This window comes from Diospyros lotus, chromosome 1 (assembly GCF_014633365.1).
Source record: "Diospyros lotus cultivar Yz01 chromosome 1, ASM1463336v1, whole genome shotgun sequence".
Taxonomy (NCBI): Eukaryota; Viridiplantae; Streptophyta; class Magnoliopsida; order Ericales; family Ebenaceae; genus Diospyros; species Diospyros lotus.
The window spans coordinates 28984898-28999182 of NC_068338.1; the positions used below are offsets into that span (position 1 = coordinate 28984898).

At 36.6% G+C, this 14285-nt stretch overlaps 1 protein-coding gene across 3 annotated transcripts in view; it reads right to left on the bottom strand.

Annotated features, from left to right (window-relative positions):
* The window catches only part of LOC127795519 (cysteine-rich receptor-like protein kinase 44), a 101149-nt gene that overhangs the window by 45371 nt on the left and 41493 nt on the right, over positions 1-14285 (bottom strand). Inside the window, exons 1-7 of one of the 3 annotated variants that reach the window (XM_052327283.1) lie at positions 3731-4554; positions 3522-3659; positions 3303-3433; positions 2998-3208; positions 2557-2794; positions 2268-2418; positions 1657-2180 (exon numbers count right to left, since the gene is read on the bottom strand). The exons of 1 other annotated variant lie outside the window; for it this stretch is intronic. In XM_052327283.1, coding sequence (XP_052183243.1) covers positions 1866-2180; positions 2268-2418; positions 2557-2794; positions 2998-3208; positions 3303-3433; positions 3522-3659; positions 3731-4502 — 1956 coding nt within the window. In that variant the 5' untranslated portion in view covers positions 4503-4554 and the 3' untranslated portion in view covers positions 1657-1865. Of the gene's footprint in view, positions 1-1656; positions 2181-2267; positions 2419-2556; positions 2795-2997; positions 3209-3302; positions 3434-3521; positions 3660-3730; positions 4562-14285 lie in introns of those variants that run through there. One more of the 3 variants, XM_052327292.1, reaches the window with a different exon arrangement.

A 14285-nucleotide genomic window follows, 5' to 3' on the forward strand; every position in this document is an offset into this window, starting at 1 on the left:
ATCTTTTATACAACAGGATTGGTCATTACCCATTAACACTTTTCCACCTTTCATTGGTTTAAATTCTAATAACCAATCTCTCCTATGGGTCATGTGGAAGGTACACCCGAAATCCATAATCCATTCATCTTTAGAAACATGTTTTGAGATAGTTAAGCCTTCCCCACTCTCATATCCATTTGAGAGATTTGCATTTTCTTGCTTATCAATTTTATTTTCGTATCCCTTCTTCCTTGAAGGACAATTCTTCCTAAGATGGCCTTCTTTCTTATAAAACGACCAAGTCATTATTTTTGAATTTCCTCTACTCCTAAATTGAGATCTAGACATGCTCTTACCTCTAGGTTGAGGTTTACGATTAGGTTTCCATTTAACATGAAGGCCTACACTAGAATTTGATTTCTTGTGTTTCTTGACTTCTAAATCCCTAGATCTTAAAGCCACTAAGACATCATCTAATGTAAAGGAATTCCTATCATATTTAATTGCAGTCTTCATGCCTTTATATGAATATGGCAAAGAGTTTAATAGGATAATTGCTTAATTTTCATCAGAAATTTTCTCATCTATATTTGCTAATCCTATAGTGATAACTTTAAAATCATTCAAATTTTCTTCTAGGGTTTTTGAAAGATCCTTCTTAAAACTAAAGAGCTATTCTTTAAGATATATTTTGTTTGAAAGCAACTTAGTCATGTAAAGAGATTCCAGTTTAGACCATACCTTTGCCGCAGTTTCTTTTTCATTTACCTGCCTAAGGACGTTGTCTAATAGGTTCAAGATCATGAGGTTAAAGGCTAACTCGTTCATATCTAGATGTTGCTACTATATATTGAGCAGTAATTTTCGCTGATATCTCCTTACTTTCCTTCTATTCTACCAAAGCCTTTGCACATCTATATTGAACCAGCATTTTCTTCATTCTTTTCTGCCACATGTGGAAGTTGCCTCTGCCATCGAATCGTTCCAACTCCATCTTCATTGGCCCTATCTTTCCTCATTCTTAAAGAGTTCATTGGAGATCCTTTCCAAGCTTTGATGCCACTTGTTATTCCTGTTGACAATCCACACATCTAGACCCACGGCAAAACCAAGAACTAAAAGAATACTCGAAACATAATCAAAGAAATGAAAATATAAACACAACGTACACAAAAACAATGAACATAGCGTTTACGTGTTAGGATCAGAAATAAATCCTACTCACGACAGGGATTTCACTCCTAGTCAATCCACTAAAAAAATAGCAATAGATTTAGAAAGATTTATAGCGATTACAACAAAAAATAGAACCAAGAATCAAATCAAAAAGATGATACAAACAGATAATACAACGCTTAAATCAACTAGCGATTCCTGCACTCTCAAACACAATCATATATATATTTCTCACACACAATCCCATGGAAAAATCGTGAAAGAGTATAACTTGATTGTCGATTTAGGGTTTTGATTGCTTTCTCTTTCTCTTTTGCGCATTTGGCTTTCTGTTTGTGAGAATGACAATTGGAATGCAGAGAGGGCCTTATATACAAATGGGCTTTTGATGGCAGCCCTTGGATCAAGGGTTTTAAGGATGATATCAACGGCTTACAAATAAGTAGCAATTTGTCATAACATAAAATACCACATGCCACATGTCACACACATGAAATAAGCTAATAAAATCCATATGATTAAACATCAATTATTTTGAATCAATAAAATAACATACACAATGAATGACAATAGCATGACGATGTAGGTTGCCCATGAAATGGGATTACCACAGTTTTATAAAAGTGAAGGAAGTTTCATTTAACTGGAAAAGTGAAAAGAATTTATCATCTTTCCTTCCAACTATTTTGTGCAGAGAGATCTATGAACTATCGCGGACCTAACTCAGTAATGGAAACTGTGTTCAATGATGCGTTATTCGATTGACTACTGGACTCTGTCCTTGCAGGATCAAAATCATGACGCACAAAGAAGGCCGGTTCTAAAGGCTGTGGCAGGTTAACAGAGACATCGTTAAGCATGAGAACAATAGAAGCCATGGTTGGTCTTTCTGCAACATCTTGCTGAACGCAAAGCAACCCCAAGTGGATGCATTTTACCATGTCTTGAATTGAATTCGAAGTAGCACTCAATGTGGGATCGATCAAGCTTCTTGTTGTTCCTGCTCGCCAATTCGTCCAAGCCTACATTCATATTCAACATATCAATTAAGCTCTTAGGAATTGACTTCATGTTTGACTAGGAAGTTTGAGGATACTCAAAAGACTCACAAAGCTCAGAAGGTCTTCTATTGTATTGCCATTGAGAAAATGGTTGTTCTTCTGACCACAAATGATTTCCAAAACTAGGACACCATAACTAAAGACATCTGACTTAATCGAAAAGTGCCCGTGCATTGCATATTCTGGAGCCATATATCCACTATAATAGAAATTAAATTGAGTCATTATTAGTAACATATTGTTATGTGTTTGATCTAATTGTTACAAGAATTTTATAGAGAATTTGTATATCATCCAAATCCCAAAATGTATAAGTATGGTAGAATTTAACACTTACTATGTCCCCACAATTCGACTTGTATCTCCTTGTGTTTCATCCATGGTGAAGATCCTTGCCATGCCAAAATCAGCAATTTTGGGGTGCATTTCTGAGTCTAATAAAATATTACTTGCTTTAAGATCGCGATGAATAATTCGAAGTCGTGAATCTTCATGAAGATATAGAAGTCCCCTTGCAGTGCCTTCTATGATTTTGTAACGTTTATCCCAATCCAACTCTTCCCGCTTCATGGGATCTAGGAATGTTCAAGCATATGATTGAATCAAAATCAAAAGGAGTAATAACATATCCAAAACAATCTACTTGAGATGGAGTTCAATACAAATAGTAGCATATTTATGTCATTTCATAATAAATAGACAAAAATCACTTGTATAATTCTACATCCTCCTGATTAAAAGCATTGCTATAGTATTGGTAACAATAAAAGATTCATACCAAATATGAAATGATCAAGGCTTAAGTTGGGCAAATACTCATAGATGAGGAGCCTTTCTTCTTCGTCGAGACAAAAACCCAAAAGCCTAACCAAATTTCTATGTTGAAGCTTGGCCACCAACAATACCTCATTCTTAAACTCCATGTCTCCTTGTTGAGAATTTTTAGACAATCTCTTCACAGCTATTTCTTGTCCATTCTGAAGTCGACCCTAAAAGTATAATAGAATAAATTGTAATGAAGACCACCAAACAGGAAACTTAGATTTCCTATTTACATGTCAATGCTCCAATTATTATTATTACCCAGTAAACAGCACCAAATCCACCTTGTCCCAGCTTATTATCCTCAGAAAAGTCATCTGTTGCGGTGCTAATTGTAGCGAAGTCATATTGCAAGGATTCAACAGCGCTAATCTCATCCGCAGTCTCATAAACTAACAAATAATTACCATTAGTAGACTGATGAATTAATTAATTAATTAGTGGAGATAATTAAGAATTTAGATATTAGTTTAAACTTACAGTCCTTAAATTTCTGCTTTCGTTTCCCCTGTTTTTTCTTTCTTCTGAAGATGTAGATGCAAGCAATTAGGACTATTATGAGGAAAGCAACAGCCAGAAGAACGATTGTCAATGTCCGAGTTTTATTGTTATCATCTCCTGCAAAATTCACCACCGGTTCTCTTTAAGCTCAACGTCTATGATATTGTATTAGCAAGCTAGATATATACCTGATGTTGATGATGATTCAGTCTCATTATAGAACCGGAAATTGGTCTCATACTGAATATTGCAGATAACCTTAAGAACTCTCCCTCCAATCCGATTATTGCAACACACCGGCAGTTCATCGATGGCCTCATCCACACAATCGTTACACTGTTTTTCCGTCAAATCCGGCGTGCACTGCGCCATCCCGTATATGTTCTGATTGTCCGGGCCCTGCTGGCTGCCGGTGGCGAACTTGAGGTCGGAGCCGCCCTGAGCCGCCTGGCTCCGCAGCCGCCGGAGCAACTCCCTCAGTACCTCGTTGTACCGATCCGGACTCGTGAAGTTGTGCTTATCGTTATACGCGTACACGCTGGGCCTCTGCAGGTCCGCGGTAATATTGTAGGGCGAGCGGTATCTCAGCATGCACTGGTCGTAGCCCCCCATGGCGGCCTTGTAGTTTGGACAGATCTGTTTGATCTTGACGGAGGAGTCGTTGACGCAGCTCCGGCAGATGTCGGGCTCGACGTCGCCTCGGCAGAGCACGATGGCATCGATTGTGTCGTTGGAGGTTTGGGCGACGGAGGTGGTGTTGAAGCCGTACTTGTTGAGGTTGGGGGCGAGAGATGAAAGGAGAGTGTCGAGGTTGTTCTGGTAAATACTGTTATTTTGGTAGGTTCCACTCTCTAAGCAGGCATAGATGAAGTTGTTCTGAGCAGTGGTGGGATTGATTAGGGTTAATAGCATAAAGAAAGAGAGAAGGAGGACGATCAGCTGTCTCCACAAGGAATCCATTTACAGGTAGCTCTCCCTCTCCCTCTCCCTCTCTCCTTGGAGTGAAGTCTGTATGTTTCAGATATATATTATTTGTGTGGAAATGTTGTTTGAAGAAGAAATTTCACACTTCATATTTTATATTTTTTGTTATATTAATAAAAATACATAATACATTAATATAAAGTGTGATCATATATATATATCAAATTTTTAAATATCTAAATAATATTTTCAATATATACAGCCATATTTGTGTTGCTATTCTTCATGGAAAATTTTGGAAGAAAGTGACAGAAGCACCGTTAATTTGATTGATGATAAAAGTCCAATAAACTATAATTTAATTTCTTAGAGATGTGATAACAATCACTAATTCTAGGCCGGCAGTGTTGCATAGCAGCAGCATTTTTTGACCTTTTAAGACAGTATTTTAATATATTATATTTTACGTTACATTAATATATAAATATTATTAAAAATACTGTCTTAAAAGGTCAACTCCTGTAGCTATATATAGGGATAAACATGGAAAATGAATGTAACAAGTAATAAATTATATAAATTAAAATAATTTGATTTAAGATTGAAAGATTTTATATCTTTAAAAAGATTTAATACCTAATAATTAACATGAAAATTAAAATACACTCAATCACTAAATCAAATGAGGGACTTTTTATTTTAATCATCTTAATTAGATTTGCTTGATCCAAAATTATCCGTTTGTGGAATATTTATTTTTGTTATTTTTTTCTTATCCTTCCGTCCGATCTTATAATTGCAGTACTCTCTCATATGGGATCTGTTTTTTTATAATGTATTTGGTCAACTGGGGTTGGCCACCTGTTTTAATCTATTGATGCCCTTTGAACATGGCCAACTCCGTCCTTTTACTGATGATGAAGACTTTACTCACCCATTGTCTAGTCAGGCTGGCCCTATCTTAAGTCATTTATGTCATGCCATTAGCCCCAAATTAGAAGTCCCAAATTTTAGAAATTTGTAATATATATATATATATATATTATTTTTAATAATTAATATTTTATTAAAAATTAAATATAAAACATTTTAAATCTTTTTAACTTCCCTCACCATTTTCTATTTTTTAACCGTTGCTGTGGTGTTCTCCATAAAACTCATGATTTATTAGATAAACTTGATTCTGAAGATCAATAATTTTGCATCTTAAAAGGTAAAAAAAATTAATTTTATATAAAGATGAATATAATAACACATATTTGTAGAATGAAAAGTTACTATTGGTGAATTTTATCCTTTAATACTATCAGTTTTGTAACATCCTGGTAATTCGAGAATAAGTAATAATTATTAATTTTGTAATTGAAGTGGTTAAATTGAGATTTTTAAGAAAAAAAATGATTAAGTGTAGCATATTGAGGTTTTAAACTTTATATTACTATATCATTTAGTGTGTAGTATGTATTATATATTATAAATAAAATAATAACCAAGCAATTGGAAAATTACAATGTGGTAGCCGAGCCTCAGTATACATAGGAATATAATAATAGTTCATGTGGTCCTATGTGAACGAAAATATATGAGCTGGCAGAAAGTTTCTTTAAGTATAGTATGGTGTGTACTTGAATTAAGGATGCAAGGCACACGGATGGTCGAGCACGCGTGGGCCCATATGAGGGGCGCGGGAACAATTCCTGAAGGCTGCGTGCGCTGGGCCTAAATTAGGCAGAAATTTTCTAAATCATGGGCGCCCGAAACGGCGCCGTTTCATGAGAGGCGGTTGGGTGCGCTGGGCTGCCACGCGGCAGTTTCTGGAGCCTCCTCTTTTTGCCATTTAAAGGCCGAGAACGGGGTGAATTTGTTGGGGGTTAAACAGTGAGTAAAGAAGGAAAATTTTAGGCATGAGGGAACGCGCAAAGATGCTGTAAAATCAAGGAAAATTCAAGTTAATCTTGGTTTAATTGAAGTTTAATTAGTCAGGTAAGTATGGAAACGTGTGTTAATTAATCTGTGTGGTTGAAATTTTATTTAGGGTGTAATTTTATTAATTATTGATTGAATTTAACTATTTTGCTGCGTGTATATTAATTTGATTGTGAAGGTTGTGTTACAGTGAGTGTGCTGTGTGCCAATTTATATATCTATATGTATATATGTGTAATCAATGTGTGAGTGTGAATCAGTGGGCGAGTGAATTGAAATTAGGATAAAAGAAAAGTTATGGAATGCCGGGCCATGTAAACATATTGGCAGGGGCGGATGCAAAGGGGGGCTTGGGACTGGGCTGTGCTTGGGAGTTTATATATTTATATATATATTACTATTTATTATTTTTTTTTTACTATTTATTATATATTTTTTTTACTGTTTAATTGGGGGTGGCACGGGCTGAGCCCGTGCCACCCCCCCTATATCTGCCCCTGCATATTGGTGAAGATATGTGTTTATGCTGTTAAGCAAATATATATATATATATGTTCCTATGTTTATAAGCTAAGCATATTGGTGAGTTGTTAATATTATATATTAATTAATTATATATATATTGAGGATGTTATTGATGTGATATAATTTAAATCAAATATAAGACTTGTCAGGGTTTTATTTACGGTATGCTTACATGAGATTTTATATGGTTAAATTATTTAAATTACACGATTAGATTTAATTAATGTGAACTACGGATTTTATTAATTGCTCTTAAATGTTTTACTTCACAGTGGGAGTGCAAGAAAGAGAAGAAACGGTCGTGTAAAGGCAAGTTCCTAACCCTCTCATCGTGTTCTTCAATTCCCGTGAAAGACCCCATGATTTCTAGTATTTTATTACCTTCCTTACCCTAATTCGGCGCCTAACCTTATTGGTTGAATTATTATTCATTTGTTTTAATTTAAATTAAATCCGAGACTTCTAGAGTTATTCGTTGTGAGTCTATGGGGGTTTGTACCGCCCCCATTTATTTCGGAATGATACTGAACCCGGCTTGGAGATTATGTTCCTAGACGTGCGGGTCTATTTACGATTTTTCTTGGATTTATTTATAGTTCGGTTAGAGCTATCGAGCAGTAGGGCAGGGGTCGATTGTTGGTGACGTTGGGGTAGACTATTGTACAGCCCTGAAGTAGACCGTCGGGTGGACACTCCTTGTCACTGGTTGTTGACCGGTGCCGGGCACTGCTGACTAGTTCTGGCAGTATGTGATTTACTGCACGTTTAGATTTATTATATTGTTGTCCATGATTTGATATGCACATGGATACAGGTTGTATATTGGGATATTCATTTATTGAGTATGCTTGGACACAAACATTCTAGCTTGGTCAGGTTGCATCCAGCATGGGCATATGCATCGTGTGTGGTTTACTATGTGGACGGAGCACAGCCTGATGCCTGGATGTATGGGCGTCGGTGCATCATGTTGATGCTCACTATGTCATTGCATTTTTATGTGTATTGCATGGCTACTGGTAGTATTTAGTTCTCGGACGGGAATACCGTTCCGATGGAGCCTCTGGCTCGGGTGTCGAGAGTACCGACACGGACATACGGGTGACAGGAGCACCGGCCCGGGATGGAGCACAGATTTGCTGGAGGTATTTGTTACTGTCCAGGGCAGCGACAGGTTGGTATGGGACTTGGGTGCCAGGTGTCTTATGTAGGCCCCAAGGACCAGTATGTACTTTTATTATGCTATGCTATTGTGTTGTAGCATCTCATAGCTTGTATGTGCCTGGAGGTTTATTTTGGGGAAAGTTTTCTGGTTTTGAACAGCCTTCAATCTTTCTTCCTTATGCTTGCTGAGTCTCTCGACTCACCTTGTTTTTCAATTATTCTAGGTAGTGGCAGCGTGGACCAAGGCAAGGGAGTTAGTGCCTAGCGGCAGAGTCGGTATGGTGTACAGGCAATCTCATCAATCCCTATCAACTCTGATGTCTGAGTAGGGTTTACTCTATTATTTTGTACTATGCCAAGTCTTTTCTCGAGTCTCGTGTATGTCGGCACAGGAGTCTATGTTTATTTATTTATCTTATGACCGCTGTGTCAGCGGGGTGCCCGTAGTGCATGCATGTGTTTTGTTTTGCTTCCGCTGTTCTTATTTTCGTGTATGCATGCCAGGGTGGTTTTTGTCATGTGGTTCATTCTTTCTCCTTCCGCAGGCGCTCTCGTTCGAGTAGTCCAGGTGGTTGGGGATGTCCGGGCAGGGGTGCTTACAAGTTTAATGTAATATTTTGTTTCTCTTTATAAGAGAATCATGAATGTATAGTTTTTTTGCTCGCATTGATCTTTTTATATTTTTAAGAAAAATAGTTTTATTTTTCTTTGTTTATTATTGTAAGTTATTTGACTTTTTTTTCTTATCTCTGAGACATTATATTTTAGTTAAAAAATTATTATCGTTAAGAGATTATTATATTTTGTAGTTGATTGAATTTTAATTTTTTTATTTAATAAAAAGATAAAATATTTATATAAAAAATTATATTATTTATTTTTTTATAAAAAAATTTAATACTGAAAAGTTTCAACAAATCTTTCCGTTTAAGCCCCCAACTCTGTTGGGCTGGCTCTGGGTCTAGTTAAGTTATTGCATTTATTTTATGATTATATTTTATGTATAACTAATAGTTTAAGGTTTATTTGGTATATTATGTGTATATAGATGAGTGATGATTAAGGTACAAGTTGAGGTAGGGGTCAAAGAAGAGGTCAAGGTGGCCATAGGCCACACATTGCTACGAGCTCCAATATTTTCTCACCCTTTTCAGAGCCGAGTACAATTAGCATACACTCATCTTTCACTCTTATAACACAATCAAATACCAATACTTCTATGGTCACTCAGTCGTCCTATTCACTCATAATTAGAGAGATAGATCCCTATATAGATACAATCTATCATTGAATTAGAGTGAATTTTTTTTACTTAAATTTTATATGTTTTTTAATATATATATATATATATATTAATATTAGTCTTGATGTATTTTTTTTTTTTGGTTATAATTGTAGTGTTGACCTAATTATGGGACCCAGCCTCCTATTTCCCTAGTATATTAAAATCTTAAGTTTGAGGGAGCTTGAAGTTCGTGGAGCGAGATGGACATTGCTCTCAAAAAGATATGATGTTTAAAGAGTTTTAAGATCAAATAATTGAGTAATAATAATGTTTACGTAACTACCAACTCTTTATGATTGTTTGGTTGCTGGACCCGTGCACGGCACCACGCGGCGGCCTGCCTTTCTCTGTCCTTTTGTCTCTTTTCTAGTTTTATTTATCTTCTCGATCGGCCTTTTATCTCTTATTATATATATAATTTTCGAGTAATGCTATAGGTACGTCGTGGGCTACACCCACGGCTACCGAAACTATTTAAAATAAATTAAAATAACTTAACCTAAATATCTGATTTCATTTTTCGAGGCCTCACCCGCCCAAAATTCATTCTGCTCAAACCCATCTTCTCTCTCCCCTGCTACCCGCCAAAACCCTTCTCTGTTGCTCTCGCTCTCTCTGTGTTGCCTTCTCTCTGTTGCTCTCGCTCTCTCTGTGTTGCCTTCTCTCACGGCCAAATCCATTTCTCGTCGCCCCCACCCCTGTTTCCCTCTCCTGACACCGCCGACCCCACCTCGTCTCCCTCTTCCGATACTGTCGACCCCACCCATTCTCCTCTCCCTCTCCACTCGCATCACCCTCTCACGACGACATTCAACCCCAACTACCAGCCACCCCTCACACAACCACTGTATCTCTCTCTCTCTCTCTCTCTCTCTCTCTCTCTCTCTCTCTCTCTCTCACAGCCGTCGCCTCGCCCCTGGCTTGCCACTGCACCCCCACCACTAGCTGTCTCCCCCACTCGCTGCTGGCCAGCCAATGCACCCCCACCGCCGGCCCTTGCATCCGCCACCTCTCCTTTTCACAGAGATAATATTTCAGAGGAAAATGACTAATTTTTCAGGTAATTTTCTATCATTTATGTTCTATTTGATTTATGTTTTTGAGTATTTATTAAATGCTTGATTTATTTTTGTTATTTTAACCTTGATGATGAGACAATAGATGATGGAAGTTTGGAAAATGATGAAGATGATATTTTAATGGAGAAGCTGGATGATGAAATCTTAGCAGAAAACAGTGAAGTTATTGTGCCAGAGGTTGGGATGAAGTTTAAGGATGCCAACGAAATATTTGAGTTTTATAAGAGATATGCATATGACGTAGGTTTTTCGGTTAGAAAAAGAAATTCGAAAAAGGGTAAGGATGGGGTAGTACAATATGTGACATTTTCATGTTGTCGAGAAGGGCAAAGAACTAGGTCTAAAAGTACTTCTTCGAGGCCACAACCAACCATTCAAACAGGGTGTAAAGCTAGGTTGACTGCAAGTGTTGATGGTATTGGAACATGGCGAATTAACACCGTCCATCTTGAGCATAATCATAAGACGAGTCCGTCCAAATCCCGATTGTTTCGATGCAACCGACAATTGAGTGCACATGTAAAACGTCAACTTGAAGTGAATGATATGGCTGGAATTCCGTTACATAAAAGCTATAACTTAGCAGTTGTCGAAGCAGGTGGATATGAGAATTTGACATGCATAGAAAGAGATTGTAGAAACTATGTTGAAAAAGTTAGACGGTTACGATTAGGGGAAGGAGATGCGGCTGCAATACAATCTTATTTTTCAAAAATGCAAGCAAATTGCCCTGGTTTTTTCTTTAGTATCGATTTAGATGAAGAGTCTCGATTGAGAAATGTGTTTTGGGCCGATAATAGGTGCAGAGAAGCATATAAGGAGTTTGGTGATATTGTGACCTTTGACACCACGTACCTCACAAATAAATATGATATGCCATTCGCCCCTTTTGTTGGGGTGAATCATCATGGACAATCTACGTTGCTCGGATGTGGGTTAGTGTCAAGTGAGGATACAGAGACGTTTGTTTGGCTATTTAGGACATGGCTTCAATGCATGCAAGGCCAGGCGCCTAATGGAATAATTACGGACCAAGACAGGGCTATGCAAAACGCAATCCAAATAGTATTGCCGAATACCAAACATAGATGGTGTTTATGGCATATATTGAAGAAGTTGCCTGAAAATTTTGGCAACCATGTTCAAAAGGGCATTATATTTTCGACTATACATGAACTAGTCTATGATTCGCAAACTCCGGAAGAATTCGAACAAGGTTGGATTAAGATGGTTGAAGAACATGAATTGCTTGATAATGATTGGTTGGTGAGACTTTACATTGATAGAAGCCGTTGGGTTCCTTGTTTCTTGAAAACATCGTTTTGGGCAGGTATGTCAACAACCCAACGTAGTGAGAGTATGAATGCATTCTTCGATGGGTTTGTCCATTCAAAAACATCATTAAAGCAGTTTGTTAAACAATACGAGCGAGCACTAAAGAATAAGGTTGAGAAGGAGTTTCAAGCAGATTTTCGATCATTCTCGCAAATGATTCCATGTATTACACCATATCAATTTGAAAAACAGTTCCAATTAGTTTACACTATATCAAAATTCAGGGAATTTCAAGAAGAAATCAACAAAAAGATGTATTGTGACATTATATCTGTCGACGATGAATGTTTGGGAACAACGTATAAGGTACAAGAAGATGTTGTAGTTGGTGGGGGTGTGAAGAGAAAAAAATTTACCATTTTATTTCAGAGGGATAGTTGTGAATTTATTTGTAGCTGTCACCTATTCGAGTTTGTGGGAATTATTTGTCGGCATGCTATCACAGTATTAATTCGTAATAACGTAAAATCACTTTCCGAAAGGTATATATTAAGGAGGTGGAGGAGAGATGTAACTAGATGCCACACGAGGGTTGCAATTAACTATGATGAGTGGATTAATAGTCCTGGACAGTTAAGATATGACCAATTGTGCAAAGCTTTTACCGAGGTAGCTGATCTTGCAGCATATGATGAAGGTCGTACAAAAAAGCTTATGGAGTGGATTCAATTTAAAAAAAATGAGCTTTCCACCTCGAAGTCAATTAGTGGACGTAATCATCTATTTCAAGCGATTGTTCATGCAGGCTCCGACGAGAGAATGATGGAGAATGCTTTAAGCGAGAATATATTAGACCCCAATTGCTCGAGAAGTAAGGGAAGGCCTAAGAAGCTTCGAAAAAAGGGCCCGTTAGAGTCAAAATCGAAAAGAGATAAGGTAAGCACTAGTTTGTAGTGTTCAAGTAACCTATTAGGTGGAATATAAATTAATCATGGTTCGATGATGCGCAGGTGTCTTTGGGTAATAAGAAAGTAAAGAAAGTGCCGCAAAAGAATTTACAGGATGGTGCAGCCGTCGTTCAGACTACACAGGAATCACATTACCTTGCCATAAAACCCTTCTCGTATTCACAACGCTTGGTACGTAACTATATAACATTTTCATTTGATGACTTTTTTCTATTTTGATTTTTAAAAAATTATTTTCGGTGTTGGATCAGGATGAAACACAAGTAGTTACACATCCAAATTTCCAAGTCAATGAATTGGCTAATATCCCGCAACATATTCCATGCATTCAACAATTGCCATTTCTTACCTTAGGGCGTCCGTCTCCTCCAAATGATACATTTAATTTTCAAGGTGAATCTTATTAGTTTAGGCTTTAAGTGTAAAAGAAACAAACAAATTAGGTATGTTATGTGGAAATTCTAACAACTATTATTTTGCAGGCCATCCGTGGAGATGTTGATGTTGTGATTGCAGTTGGGGGTGATGGAACTCTTCATGAGGTGCAACTTGTTTCTTTTTTAAATAAACTACTTTATAGTCACCACAAATTTCGGTGCCTTTATGCCCCACGTTTCCATGCAAATTTTTCATATATTGGCAAAGTTATAACACATGCAATGATTCTTAAATACTATAATTTAGCGTCTCACTACGTCAAAAACATGTTTATGCCATAAATGAGAAGGAAATGTCATAATCTCATCTAGAAAAGAATAGATTTTTCTTAAAATATCAAAAAATATCTTTAATGTCTTCAAGTATCAAAAAAGTTATTTCTTACATATATTTATTAATGTCTTCATGTTGCAGGAGGTCATCATTCAATGGTTCTTTCAATTGGTTCTATTTCAGGAACTATTAGACCATGGCACCATATGGTATGACATTGTAATATTAGTGCTATTGCATTTATATGTTTGAGTTCTGATCTAATTCATATTGTTCGGAAATGTTGTACATGTAATAGTTAGTAGGAGTATATGGATCATACATATAATTTTTGTTTATATTAGTATCATGTAAATTTACTTTCCTATCTTATATGCAGCAAAGCTGGGAAAGCAATGTCAGGATGATGATCTCAATCTCATACCACCTTAGCAAGAAATCTCCATAAGAGCTGGTGCTTTTATTTTGTAATTTTCGTTGGGTTTTTGTAATATCCAGAAATTTCGGTAATGATATTAATTATTAAATTTTGATTAATTATTAAATTTCGGCATTTGAGGATTTAAGGTAATCAAAGAGTGGTAAAAATAATACTGCTAATAATAAAAAAATGTGTAAATTATGTTAACTTAATTTGAATTAATTAATTAATTCATATTAATAATATAATCAAAATCATAATAATGAGTTAAGAAATTAACTTAAATTAATTAATTAATAAGTAAAATTTTGTGGCTGTGCGCGTGTGCGTAAGGGTTAAGCAAAATGGCCACTTTTATGTCAAATGAAAACAGATAAGAGCAGAGAGTGAGAGATAGAGATCAGGGGGAGCAGAGAGTGAGCAGGGAGTGAGAGGGCTCGGCTGAGGGAGAGATTGAGGGAGAGA